This window comes from Camelus dromedarius, chromosome 5, assembly GCF_036321535.1.
Source record: "Camelus dromedarius isolate mCamDro1 chromosome 5, mCamDro1.pat, whole genome shotgun sequence".
In the NCBI taxonomy this organism is placed as follows: domain Eukaryota; kingdom Metazoa; phylum Chordata; class Mammalia; order Artiodactyla; family Camelidae; genus Camelus; species Camelus dromedarius.
This window is the reverse complement of record NC_087440.1, coordinates 743,557-756,757: the sequence shown is the minus strand read 5'-3', so window position 1 is coordinate 756,757 and position 13,201 is coordinate 743,557. Positions and strand designations below refer to the sequence as shown.

At 55.3% G+C, this 13,201-nt stretch overlaps 2 protein-coding genes across 3 annotated transcripts; one reads left to right on the top strand and one right to left on the bottom strand.

The window, feature by feature from the left end:
- The first annotated feature begins 1,560 nt into the window (after nucleotides 1-1,560).
- Nucleotides 1,561-7,324, top strand: PPIB (peptidylprolyl isomerase B). The gene is made up of 5 exons (XM_010993533.2): nucleotides 1,561-1,756; nucleotides 2,481-2,594; nucleotides 3,275-3,368; nucleotides 6,248-6,432; nucleotides 6,984-7,324. The coding sequence occupies exons 1-5, from the start codon at nucleotides 1,622-1,624 to the stop codon at nucleotides 7,104-7,106; spliced, it is 651 nt and encodes a 216-aa protein (XP_010991835.1). The 5' UTR covers nucleotides 1,561-1,621; the 3' UTR covers nucleotides 7,107-7,324.
- SNX22 (sorting nexin 22) lies at nucleotides 5,779-10,798 on the bottom strand. 2 transcript variants are annotated; one of them, XM_031452828.2, is made up of 7 exons: nucleotides 10,662-10,783; nucleotides 10,199-10,282; nucleotides 9,665-9,769; nucleotides 9,057-9,151; nucleotides 8,663-8,695; nucleotides 8,360-8,427; nucleotides 5,779-7,915 (listed from the first exon to the last, which is right to left on the bottom strand). In XM_031452828.2, exons 1-7 carry the CDS (start codon nucleotides 10,734-10,736, stop codon nucleotides 7,794-7,796), a joined length of 582 nt encoding a protein of 193 aa, XP_031308688.1. In that variant the 5' UTR covers nucleotides 10,737-10,783; the 3' UTR covers nucleotides 5,779-7,793. The 2 variants fall into 2 exon arrangements, with proteins under 2 accessions (XP_031308688.1, XP_031308689.1); XM_031452829.2 differs by lacking the exon at nucleotides 10,199-10,282 and having other exon boundaries at nucleotides 10,662-10,798.
- Nucleotides 10,799-13,201: the final 2,403 nt, after the last annotated feature.

Here is a 13,201-nt window from a genome sequence, read left to right as displayed (position 1 = left end):
ATTGTCAGTGCAACAGTTTTACCTAGAAGAACCTCCACCTATTTGAGTAGTGGTCTGGGTTGAGGTATAAGGATTAGAAATAGCAAATGTCATTTGTGTTGGTGAAAACTGTCAAGCTGTGCAGCCTGCCTGCAGTGACGTTGTGAGCAAGGACAACGTTAACGCCAGTGGCCGTGCATAACCTCAAACTCAGGTCAACAAGTCATATAGAGACCAAGTTGCGGAATTCAGCTATGGAAATGGAGCCTTGTCTACCTACGATCTGGGCTGTGAAGACCAGAAATTTCTACAACATTAATCTTTGAAAATTAGTTTGAAGACATTTCATAACATCATGGTTCCAAGTTTTAGAAGTTGTGAATGTGTAATTTTTTTAATTTTATTTTTTTTTTTTTGTTGGGGGGAGGTAATTAGGTTTGTTTATTTACTTATTTATTTTCTTAATGGAGGTACTAGGGATTGAACCCAGGACCTTGTGCATGCTAGGCATGCACTCTACTACTGAGCTATACCCTCCCGCCTTGAATGCACATTTTTTATTTTGGGGTGTGGGTAAGACTCCCAGTGCTGAAGCATATATATGTTGTAGGCTCTTGGGAACAAGACGTGTGTGGAGCTCTGATACACTGCTGTGGGGGCATCTGACGACTCTCCGCGACCTTCCTGACGGTTTCTAGGAAAGAGAGACTAAACCTCAGACCGTGGCACATAGTATTTCCTACCTCAGTGCTAATCTGACCGTATTTCAACCAATATTTATTGAGCACTTAGCCCTGGAGCTACTCGGAGAGTTGTATACAAAGTGCGTGCAACACAGTACACTACTCTCAAAAAAAAAAAAAAAAGTGTGGTTACTTGGGAAAACAGGTAAAGAAAGGAAGTTAAGAACCAGAGTATACAATAAAGTGTGCGTTGACTCACACAGTAGTAAGCACAGTAAGATGAGAGGGGGGAAAAGGTAGTACAAATGACAGGGACTAAGTCAAAAGGAAGTGGGTTTTGAAGCAAGTTTTGCAAGAGAAGTAGAAGGGGCTGTGTAAGGCTGTACCCCGGATAGGCATAAACACGCCCTGAGCTTTTGGAGGCTACCACATTTAAACCCAATTTAGTGGTGTCTAACTCTTCACTGGCCCAGTACGGACGATGGCATGTGTCTTCCGCCCCGTCCACGGACTTCCTGACAGAATCGGCCACCACCTGCCAAGCCACGTCCCGTCTAGTAAAAGCACGTCGGACCACGGGACCCGCCGCTCTGCCTGCTGGGGCTTGCAGTTCCTGCAGAAGCCCAATCCCGGTGCTCTCGGAGGGCGCCGCCTTCCGCTGACCCCTTGCCTGTGGGTGGGGCTGGCGGGCTGGAGAGCCAATGAGGCCGCAGTAACGTGGCAGCCACCCACGAGCCCGCGTCTCCGCCCGCCCGGACGGCGAGCCGGGCTCCGCCCCCCCAGGGGGACCTACCATCCGGCGCCCACGCAGAGGGGGGAAATGGGGCCCGCCTCCTGCTAGGAGGCCGGCAGGAGCCCCGGTCCCCCCCGGCTGCGCTCGGTGGCGACGCCCGGGCCCACGCCGCCGCGCCCCTCCTTCTTCCGGCCTCGGCAGCCCCGGCCGCTCCCGCTTCTGGTTGATGCTGCGCCTTTCGGAGTGGAACATGAAGGTGCTCTTCGTCGCCGCCCTCGTCGTGGGCTCCGTCTTTTTCCTGTTGTTGCCTGGACCTTCTGAGGCCGATGAGAAGAAGAAGGGGCCCAAAGTCACCGTCAAGGTCCAGCCTTCCCTCTCCAGACCTTCCTGGCGCGGCCCGCACTCAGCTGCTTGGGTTCCGGCCTTGGCACCGCTGGTCACATGTGTCCAAGGCGTTTAGGGTCCCGAGCTCTGGCTTGGGCGTCCTCGACTTTGGCTCTGCCTCTGCCTCTGCCTCGTCTCCCTGCCGTGCGTCTTGGCGCCTGGGCGGTCCTCCCCTAGTCAGACCGGAGAATGACCCGGGCTCTCCCTGACAGCCCGATCCTGACCCAGGCATTGGCGCCCGGGATGCCCAGCTGGGGCCAGCACTGCGGACTCAGAGCTATTTGCAGATACTGCACTGCTGGGGAAAGGGTGAAAGATCATGTATGCCAGATTGCCAGTCGTTCCTCTGCTTAGGCCAGATTTTAGCCACTTCCAGTTATAGAGCACAGCAGTGTAGTTCAAACTTGAGTGGTGTGCTAGGCACCCCTCCTTGTTTTTTTTGCTGTTAATTTCTAGAATCGGGACCCACTATTTATTTAGAGCAAGGATTGTTAACCTTGTAGTCTAAAGAGAGTGTAAACAAACATGGAACTTTCATTAGATTCCCATGGATTTTTTTTTTCACCACCAAAATCAGATTCAGAGACACTGCCCTTAAAATATGGCTGTTTTCTCTCCCATCCTCTGGGTAGGTTCTTCGGCGCTCCCTTCCCTAGCAAGTCCCCTTTAAAGAGGCTAAGTTTGAAATGGTGTTTTTCCAGGTGTACTTTGACCTGCGAATTGGAGATGAAGATATAGGCCGAGTGGTCATCGGTCTTTTTGGAAAGACTGTTCCAAAAACAGTGGATAATTTTGTAGCCTTGGCTACAGGAGAGGTAAGTGGCTGGAGTGGAGGTAGCCAAGCTCAAAGGAAGTGAAGTTGGCAAGTAGGTCTAGCAGCAAACTGAACTGCAGAGCATGGCCCATCCGTAGCAGTGGCCCTCACAGAGTACCAGCTGTGCTTCTGGCCCAGTGTTATCATATCTTCTGAGTTTCTTAAACTGAATCCAGAATTAGGGTTTTTTTCTTTTGAGAAAATTTTTCATCTTTGAGACATTGCAGTAACAACAACAACAAAAAAATCTGGAAACTAGCTTGTGGCCTCTGCCAGAGTAAGGGGGCCAGAGCTTTACAGGTTTTAAGGAAATGAATGCCTTGTTTAAGAAAGTTTGTAGTCCAACTTGTCATTGGGTCACCAGGTAACTTTTGGTAAGGGGGTCAGTTTTCTTGCATCTGTGATCAGATTTTTAAGAACAAGAAGGAAAAGGTGGAGTCATTATGTGAAGTAGAATAGTGTGGAGTCTGGGAATTTGTATAAAGGCAGAAGAAGGTGTGGTCTTGGCCTTTGCTGGATCTGTGTGCTCCACACCAGGCCTGTGGTGACCGCTCGTTGAACGATGAATCTGCCAGCAGGCGTTTCTCTTCTGTGAGCAGTTGTTGTGGGCTGGGTTCCTCCGGGGTGTTTAATGTCTGCCTGGTGCCTCACGCCACTTCAACGTCTTGCCCCTTTTTCTAGAAAGGATTTGGCTACAAAGACAGCAAATTCCATCGTGTGATCAAGGACTTCATGATCCAGGGTGGAGACTTCACCCGGGGAGATGGCACTGGAGGTAACCTTGTCTTCTGGGCCGAGGGGTACCGGCCCCAAGGCGGGCGGGCCAGCTGCGCTGGGTCGGCAGGGCCTCTTCCTTCCCCAGCTCCAGAGGCAGGCTTGTCGCCTGCATGGAGACCAACTGCACCCTTCTTTGTACAGGGGCCCCAGTACCAAGGAGAGGGGGTAATGGGGGTCAGGTAGAGGTAAGAAGATCCTGCCCCACTGGCAGACCTGCTGATCCAGGCCTACAGCCTCAATGAGTTTTCTCTCGAAACCTCCTGGGGGGAGGGGAGCACAGTGAAGCACCACCTGTGGGTGATTCTGGGTCAGGCATGCGAAGCCTGTGTGGGCGACCTCGGAAGCCCCAGCAAGGGTGGGAGAGGTCGCTTTCCTTGGCAGTTTCCCACCAGAGACCACTTGGCAAGAATTGGTGGTCTCACTTCTGTGTTACTTGCACACGTAGGACAGACAGACACCCTGGCCAACCCACAGGTCTCACCACACTTGAGTGCACGCCTGCTCTTCCCTCAGGCCGCAGCTGCAGCTCACCCCACCAATGAATATTTTTTGGTGGGCCAGGCTCTGTGGGGGGTGCCGAGGATGCAAAAGCCAGTGGGACGGCAACTCCCTTTCACTTCCAGGACCCGAAAAGTCACAGACGGGCTGTAACACAGCTTTAGGGGCTCAGGCTCTGTCCTCAAGTTGTGTATCTAAGTGGGAAGAACTGGGAGAAAACACTGTGGAAGGTACATACTACAAGATGTAAGTCATAGCTGGTTGGACGAGAAGGACAAAGCCGAAAGGATACAAAGCACTGGCCTCATGGGGTCTGCTGGGCTGTGATCTAGTGTCTTGACACCTTCTTGCTTTGTGACTTCAGGCAAGTCCTCTGAACCTCAGTTTCCTCTTCTATAGGAGTGCTAAGAGTTGTGGGTTCTGGGAGGGCGAGGTGAGATCTTGAGTGTGCGGTGCCCAGCGCGTGGTAAACTCAGCCGTTGTCAGAATGATGACAAGCAAAGGACTCAGTTCGGGCCAAGGCGATCAGGAAGTAGCCTTGTGAATGTGAGGTCAGATCTGAGCGGGGTCCCGGCTGGGGAGAATCTGAATGGGCATGGAGGACGCAGGGTTAAGGTGTGAGTCCGCTCAGTTCTGTGACAGGAGCTTGGCCACAGGGCGGGTCAGGGGGCTGCAGATGGAGCTCACACTGGCAGCCGTGACCAGGCTAGGAACCCAGGGCTTTGTCCTACACGGAGTGAGGATCTGCTGAAGACCTGAATGGGAGCGAGACCCGATCACAAAGGAGTTTGCAGGAAAAATAATGTGGCAGATCAGGTCGTGGAGGCAGGAGCAAGCAGGCTGGCGGGGGGTTGGCGCAGCTGTCCCTGGGTAGGGCTTTGCGGGCCTGAACCAGGGGACGATGCCTGGTGGGTAAGAGCAGGGATCTGAGAGCTAGGCCACCGTGGTTTGAATTCCAGCTCTTTAGCCTCGGTACCTGTTTCTTCATCTTTGAAGTGGGGCTATTGGCTCCTGCCTCATAGGATAGGGTTTTACTCTTTGTGTAAAATGCTTGCCCCAGGTCTCTGGCACACTTTTCCCACTCAGCGTTAGCCACTGCTGCAGCGGGGGGAGCAGGAATGGAAAAAAAGGATGAATCAGTGGTGGGGACAAGGACAACAGTGTGCAGAAGAAAAATGTCAAAAGAAAAACTGAAGTCTGGAAGGAAAGATGACAGAGTATACTGAGTTTAAAATGAAGAGCTGTCCATTTACGTTTGGAACTCCTTGTATGTTGGGAAAGTGATTGGAGCTAAGGGTGTTTAGATTTGAGGGTTTTCTGGGTAGCAGTGATTTAAATCCTATAGTCGGCTGAGACTTACAAAGAGGATTCTGACATGGGGGAGGCCTCTGGTCAGCAGGCCAGCCAGGAGCCCTGGCCTGGCGGTGGGAGAACCCGGGTGCTCCCGGCTGTGGGCGTGCGAGTGGAGCCCAGGCTGAGACACCCCCGTCCCCACCAGCCAGAGCCGAGTGAGTCTCAGTGTTGAGTCTTCCTGCTTACTGGACGGTCAGAGCTATCTCCCTGGTTAGCATCAGCCGAGGACAGTTTCCCAACCTGGTTCCATCCTGTGGGAACCACAGGAGGACTATGTGTGTAATAAGGTGGTTCCATATGCAAGTAAGTTTGAAAGGTGTTGGGTCAAACAAAATGAAAACTACCTTTGTTGCTGGGTTTCTCGGGGCCTCTAGTGAACTAGTCCACAGTGTGAGTCACCAGGAGTGGACAGGGACAAAGAAGGGCGTGGTATTTCCCCCGGAACCAGCTTTGGGAACTTAAGTTAGCATCTCTGAAAAGGGGTCGAGATCAGCTCCTGGCCCCTCTGTCGTATGCCCTGGACCCAGACTCTCCACGGACAGACACGGTACACACACTCAGAGCCACCTTTTATTTTTGGTGCATTCGTTGATAAGAGGCTCTTGACTTTCCAGGACCCAAATGGCCATCCCTCCCTTTTGCTTCTCCTTGCCATTCCCAGCTCATCCCTCTTTCTGCTTTGGAGCTTCCTCAGTATCTTTTGTGCTCTTAGGAAGAAAAGCTGGTCAGCCACAGCAGTCCTTTTTTTCTGGAGAGTTCTTAGCTCCCCTGCATCCAGCACAGAACATCTCTCCACTGATGTCTCCATGGCAGGCCTCTTAGGCCACAGCCAAGGGTAGTTGTTCAGTTGTGCCTTATTTAAAAGCCATGAAACTAGATTCTCAAAGTGATGCTCGTGTGAGCAGTTCACTAAATCACCCTGGCCTCGTGCCCCACCCGACTTGGGCCGGGCCTCTAGAATCCTCACCCCAAAGATCTGCTTGGTTTGGGCTAACCCAGCTCCCCGGACCTACTTTTTCCTCCCAGGTAAGAGCATCTACGGTGAACGCTTCCCAGATGAGAACTTCAAGCTGAAACACTATGGGCCCGGCTGGGTGAGCATGGCCAACGCAGGCAAAGACACCAACGGCTCCCAATTCTTCATCACGACAGTCAAGACAGCCTGGCTAGATGGCAAGCACGTGGTGTTTGGCAAAGTTCTGGAGGGCATGGTGAGTTTGGGAGGGCAACCCTCACCAGGGATCTGACAGACCCGAGAGCAGGGGATCCCTGTATTTTATCCCTTTCCCAGAGGGGAAACTGGGGGGCACGGTGGGTGTGGAAAAATGAGAATAAAAGGCCTACCTCTCTGTTCCCCCAAGTTCTAAATCATTCCAGGCCCCAGGGAGAGGCCGGCCAGGGGGCCCCATTTCATCACTCACATTCAGTCCTGCCCCGGCCCCACCTGAAGTTGTACAGGGCACAGCCAAACACGCTGTCCCTGAGAAGCCACTGGGTACCCATTCCAGCTACCCTCTTACTCCTCCTCACCCTCAGCCCAACCCAGGTCCTACTTCAAAGGATCAAAACTACTGCATCCTCCTGATGTCAAATCTGGGTTCTCCCTGCCCTGGGCTGGCACCTGCCACGATGCCCTTAGGATTGTGGTGCCTCACGGTTTCTAGGTTGTTTGTCACGTGGTGGGGTCTCAGTCCAACCCGGCCACGCGCTGGGGCCCGTCTCCCTTGAGCCGCAAACCTGACGCACCTGCCTTCCTTCCCAGGAGGTAGTGCGGAAGGTGGAGACCACCAAGACAGACGGTCGGGACAAGCCTCTGAAGGACGTGATAATCGCAGACTGTGGCAAGATCGAGGTGGAGAAGCCCTTTGCCATCGCCAAGGAGTAGGGCCCCAGGGACCTCCTCCCTTTGAGCAACTGTCTGTGTGGCCCTGTTGCCCTCCTGGGGGCGAAGACAGCCCGCCACAGGGCTCCGCGCTGCACCGGCCCTAGTGCTGGCATCGGACGGAGTGGACCCTCCCGTCACATTCCACAGGCCCGGGGGCCCAGTTTTGTAACAAACTCCTACCAACACTGACCAATAAAAAAAAAAATGTTTTTTTATAACCTGCTTACGGGTTATTGGGCCTGCAGCACCTCCCCCAAGTCTCGTCCCAGCAGGTCTCCTGGGGGAGGGGTGCCTGTCCCCTCCTTGGGCTCCGGTCTGAACCCTTTCCCCAGGTGCTACCACGAGACAAGCAGGAGCTTTTGCTCCTTGCTCCCACACTGGCCAGCTACTGTGCATCAACCTTGGCGTGTCCCTTCCCCCATTCTTCTGAGAAACACACCCATCTGTTCATAGCCTACCTCTACAGTGACTTCTTCCTTTACTCCCTGTTCTCTGCTGCCCCTGCCCCGGCCCCTGGGCTGTCAGAGTGCAGGAGTTCTACCAGCCCAGACATCAGTGCAGCTGAGTTCTGACCCTGGGCGCAGAGGGGTAAGTCCTGGGTCCAGGCCAAGGGTGATCCAGCCCATGTCCCTTTCATAGGACTGAGGCACATGACTATCCTGGCATGTGATAACGCCTCTGGGCTGCTCAGGGCATCGGTGGCACCGGAGCTGGGGGACAGGCAGCCTCCGGCTGGGCGGTAGCTGTGCTGGCACTGAGGCCGTAGACGCCCTGCAGCACACCACTCACCACCACGCTGGGCAGCGGCTCTGGAACAGAAGGAAAATGGGAGGAGGGGGTAGGGGTGGCAGGGGAAGAGGAGGTGTGGGATGGACCTGGCTTCAGGCCTGCAGCCCCCTGAGCCCCTGTAGCTCAGCAACAGCCCCCCCCCACCGCCCCCGAACAAGAGCCCTTGTCAAGGCAGCAGGTCGCAGCTGGCCACCCAAGTGAGGCTTTGGCATTGCCAGTTCACATTTTGCTTAGTGCAGCTAAGGAATGGAGAACAGGGGAGCCAAGCCTACGTCACCATGTCTACTCCCTGGAGGAGACTACAAAGCAGGCTACAGGAGCAGTGGGCTGTGTGGCCCTGAAGGAGGGTGGCAGGAGGGAGCTGTCTGGGGTTCCTGGGAGCTGAGAAGTGGCCAGTTCACCCTCACTCCCATCCTGGTACCTGCTCCCTAAATGTGGATTATGGGTCAGAGGCACCTCCTCACCTGGGGATGGGATGCAAATATAAGGATCCACACGGAAGCTGATGACAGGCCGGTGGTACAGCTGCGAGCTACAAGGAAAAGGGGTCATGAACAGCAGAGGGGCAGGCAGAGCAAAGTCTCAAGTTGGGTGGAGACTAAGGACTGAGATCACCAAGGACCCACAAAAGAGAAGTGGAAAGTGGGCTCAGGAGGCACCAACAGGAAAACCAGAAGAACCCCAGGGACAGGCCAGAGACTTCAGGCCCTGGCATATGGCCACCAGGGGGCAGCAGGAGCCCAGTGCAGACAGGGACTCTGACTTACCTACTGTTGCCAGGCAGGAACTCCCCCAGGGTGCTGAAAAGAAGAGAGGCTGTGAGCTGCCTGGGGATGCCCTAGGGGAGCGTGAGGCATGGGTGGAGACGCGGAAGCCCAGAACTTCACCTCCCAGGGGACCACCACTTCTATTTGTAACAAGCTCAGTTCCGGAGGCAGCTGGGGTAACCAAGGCTGTCCAGAAAACAACCCCTTCACGGGGGTCAAGAAAGCCAGCAAAGGAGGCTGTGTCTCAAAGAGGAAGAACCAGTCTAGCGCCTGGCAGATGAGAGAAGGCAAAGCGCTTGGCCTCTGAAACCTTCCCTCACCTGCTGGCTGTAGAGAGGCCCTGTCCCCCAACACTGGGACCCCTCATGCCTGTCACGGTCCCCAGAGGGCTCACCTCCAACTGCTGGCCTTGGGGTCTGTGGGGAAGTGCCGAAGACTCAGGAATTCCAGTAGTTCCTTGGGCACATCCTGGTTCATGTATAAAATGCCCTGGAGAAGAGAACAGCGGAAACCTGTAACCAGACTCAGCTGTGTAATATGCACGGTCCGGTGCAAAATGAAAACACAGGGGCTCTTCAAAAATGATAACGAATTCAAGACAGAGCATTAAACCAAGCTCAGGCGCCCCCAGCCCTGGGTGACAACACAGGTTTTAAGCCGAAGAAGCTAGCCTGGCCTGTAATTGGGTATAACTGTGTGGGAGGGGGGAAGGGTCCCCACCCTACATCCTTATCAAGAGGGCAGCACAGGATCTCACCCTGGAGGGGAAGAGAACTAGTCTTCATTTAACTGGGACCATCTACCTCCTGATTACCTCACTCAGTCCTACCAATTCAGAGAGGGCTATTTGGACCCATTACCGTTCAGAAAATTGAGGCTTGAAGTAGTGGATAACATGCCCCAAATGTGGGTCCCCCTCACCCCATGCCCCTGCACTTCTCTGTCTGGGTCACACCTCTGGTCCAGTAGGCTGAGGGGCAACAAAGCAAGACCCACGCACACCTGGATGTATGCCTCCAAACCCTGCCGCCGCTGCTCCAATCCTCTGGTCCTCCAGTTGGGCAGGCGTTTCGAGGGGAAGTCGGGCACTTTGCACAGTTTCTTGATCTGCCAGGAGGTTACCGCGGTGCGATCACAGCATCCCACTGAGCCCTTAAGCTCATTTCACCCTGGCCAAAAGCCCTGCCCAGTCCTCCCCGCCACCACCCCTATAAACTTGACTTAGACCCACGTGGCAAGTGATGGTTAGAACAAGGGCGAGAGGCGCCCCAACTCCCCCCCTCCATCCCCAGATGCCCAAAGGCGGGCGGGCAGCGCAGGGGCACGGACAGCACAGGCTGGACCTGCCCCCTTCGCGCCCATTCCGCAGCCCGCGGGTAAGTCTGTGCCCAGGACTTGAACTCTCCAGGGCCTGGGGCCTTAAGCGGGGGCGGTAGAGGCTGGCGCCCGCCAGCTCTTCTGCCCGCCGCCCAGGGACAGGGCAGGAGCCGGTCTGGGGTCGGTCAGTCGGAGGGTGGGTGGTGGGCGCCGCCTCACCCGCTTGTGCAGCGCGTGGAACTCGCTGTAGCGCCTCTGCACGGTGTGTCTGCGCCCGCGGCACAGCACCTCCACTCGGAACACCTGGCGGGCGCGGGCGGGCAGCCGTGTGCGCGTGAGTTCCCGCGGGAGGGCGCAGCAGGACCCGCGCCCGGCTACGCGCCCACCCTCCGCCCCCAAAGCCACAAAGTTGCCTAGAAAAGCCGCCGCTCTCTGGGGACCCTCCCACTCTCCCCACACACTTGGGGACTCTGCTGCTTGCAGTCAGTCCCTCAGGAGCGGTGACCGCCACCCGCAGGGCTGGACAATCCAGGCGGCCCCGAGACCCTCTGCAGGCTGCCCTCCGACGGCCTGGCCCTCTGTTCTCGGCCGCCGGAGCCCGGGGTGCGGGGTCCCCTCTGCGTTGTGCGCGGAGAAATCTGGCGGGTCCCTGCGCCCCTTCCCACCCAGTGTCCCCGCTCACCATGTGGCCTTTCTCGGGGTTCTGCCGGGGCCCCTCGGTCTCGGGCCCCACGGACGGGATGTGGACTTCCAGCATCCGCGCGCAGCTCGCACCCCGAGCTCTGCAGGCGCGGACCAGAGACCCTGAAGAGCGCGCCCCGCCCCCTCTTACCCTCAGGCCCCGCCCCCACGCCGGCCCCGCCCCTGGCGTTCCCTCGCGCCGCCAGGTCCTGCGAGAGACTGATTAGGCTGGACGCCGGGTGGCGGGAGGCGGACACCGCCCTCTGAGCCTAGTGGGGCCGCAATGCGTGGGGACCCTTCGGCAGAGAGGCATCCATTTGTCAACATGTCCACATTCACTGAGCACCCACTGATTGCCACGAACCCGGGCAAACCAGAATTTCACCTGCTCTTTGTTGAGCGCCTACTAAGGACTGGGGCCTGTGGGCGCTGGGCAAGGAGAGAGGCTTGGCCCAGACCAACCAGGGACTTTCCTTGCGTTCCTCACACCCTTCCCTGGGACCAGACTGCCCCCAAACCCATTCCCTCCACCTTCAACCCGGACCCTGAGAGCGCAGCCACACAGGGGTAAAACTTGGACACACTCTGGCTTTGATGTCCCCCTCCCCCAGCATTCATAGGCCTCTCCGTTCGTTCACTTTTAAAATCCATTCCTCCATTCATTCATCTTTCAGTCAAACCTGCATCAGTCCTGGGAGAGGCAGTTTAGGGACTGAGGCTCTTCTTTGGAGATTAGACAGCTTGGATTCCCCTGACTCTGTAGCCTTGTGCTCATCTGCAAAATTGGGATAACATGCCTCCCTCAGGAGAGTAGGTATTGAGAAAGTGGCAGTTTGTGAGCTTATCCTGGAGACACAGGTGGGTTGTGTCGGTGTACAGGGCAACAGAGGGGAAGAGACTGTGGGAAGTGGCACAGGGTTTCTTGCCCATTCTTGTGGCAGAGTCTTTCCGGGTATGCAGTAGGATTTCATTCATAACTGTCTCACCTCCTGTGTTAGAAGGGACCTCTGCTCCCACTGCCCAGCTCCACTCCCACTGGCCCCAGCCATAAGGGAGCTGTGCCGTTCAGCAGAGGCCTCCACTCCACTGATTTCTCCCCACGATGGTCTAGGTGGGCAGTGGAGTTTGGGGAGTCCCTGCCTCCAAGAGCTCACACCAAGGGAGGCTTTGTGGTGGGAAGGAGGAAGCAGAATACCTGTCTTAGGGGTTAGGGTCAAGGGACCACTGCCTCCCTCCTTCCCCTGCTAGTGTAGAGGTGCTTCTGAGCTGAAACTCTCCATTCCCAACTCTGCCCCCAGAGAGAGGATGAGTGGATGACCCCAGAAAGGGGGCAAGCAGGTCTCATTCATTATATGTCCCACACTTTTCACCCCGAATTCCATCTCACAAGGTCCCCAGAATCAGGAAGCTGAAACTTCCTGGAAGGGAAATGACCCACCATGAGGAGAAGTGCTGGGGTTTCATTTCTTTCCTTGCACTCTAGGGCCCCACCGGTCAGGGACCCTGCTCTGCTTGTCTACCATCCAGGAAGTCTTCTCTTGGGACCCTCAGACCTCTAAACTTCTTGGTCACCCACCCTAAGGACTGTCTGCCCTCCGTCTCTATCCCTACCACCCAGAAAACTGTTAAGTCTCCTAGTGAATTTCGCAGTTCTTCCTTGTCTTTCTCCCTCATACATGGTCCATTCTCTACTTGGCAGTGCAAACTGCCATCAATGCTTAAAACCTTCCAAAGGCTTCCCATTGCAATTAGAACAAAACCCACCCTCCCCACCACCATCGACAAAGCTCTCAATGACCCAGCCCAGCCTCCACCTCTTATCTCCTCTACTTCCCTCTCCTGTATGGAGCTCCAGCCACAGTGACCATCTTCCAGTTCTTCAGACCTAACAAGCTCTTTCTGCCTCAGGACCTTTGCACTTGCTCTTTCCTCTCCCTGAAACACTTTTTCCTGACTCTTCACTTGGTGGGCTTCACCTAAAACTTTCAATTCTTAGCCTAAAACTCACCTCCTCAAAGAGGCTTTCCTTCCTTACCACCCTGTCAGTGTCTGTCTCTGCACTTATTCTAATATGGAGTTACTGTTATTTTCTTGTGTGTCTCCCTGGCTTTCCCACCTCGGCCCCAGACTCAGCACCATGGGGCCAGAGACATGGTCTCTTGTCAGTTGTTGCCACCATGGTGCCAAGCATGTAGTAAACACACAGACAATATTTTTTGATTTTAAGACTGGAAGATATGGGGGGAAGGTATAATTCAGTGGTAGAGTACATGCTTAGCATGCACAAGGAAGGTCCTGGGTTCAATTCCCCAGTACCTCCATTGAAAAAAAAAAAAGGACTAAATAAATGGGAGAGGGGGATGTTGGGAAAAGGCTAAGGAGAGAAGGGAGGGACTGCGAGAGGCAGGAAGGGAGCAGGGGTTGCTGAATCCTTAGAGGAAGGCCTGCAGAGGGGTGAGAACAGCGATCCTCTTCCCACCTTCAGAGACAGACACCTCTCTCTCTCTCTCTCTCTCTGCAGGCTGCTGTCCACTTTATCCA

Excerpts from the sequence above, each read along its gene's own strand:
- PPIB (XM_010993533.2), top strand. The coding sequence starts at position 1,622 with ATGCTGCGCCTTTCGGAGTGGAACATGAAGGTGCTCTTCGTCGCCGCC. Across the intron at positions 2,595-3,274 it reads TAGCCTTGGCTACAGGAGAG|AAAGGATTTGGCTACAAAGA; the intron begins GTAAGTGGCTGG and ends CCCTTTTTCTAG. Across the intron at positions 3,369-6,247 it reads CCGGGGAGATGGCACTGGAG|GTAAGAGCATCTACGGTGAA; the intron begins GTAACCTTGTCT and ends TTTTCCTCCCAG.
- SNX22 (XM_031452828.2), bottom strand. The coding sequence starts at position 10,736 with ATGCTGGAAGTCCACATCCCGTCCGTGGGGCCCGAGACCGAGGGGCCC. Across the intron at positions 9,152-9,664 it reads GTTTGGAGGCATACATCCAG|GGCATTTTATACATGAACCA; the intron begins GTGTGCGTGGGT and ends TCTCTTCTCCAG. Across the intron at positions 7,916-8,359 it reads TATTTGCATCCCATCCCCAG|AGCCGCTGCCCAGCGTGGTG; the intron begins GTGAGGAGGTGC and ends CTTCTGTTCCAG.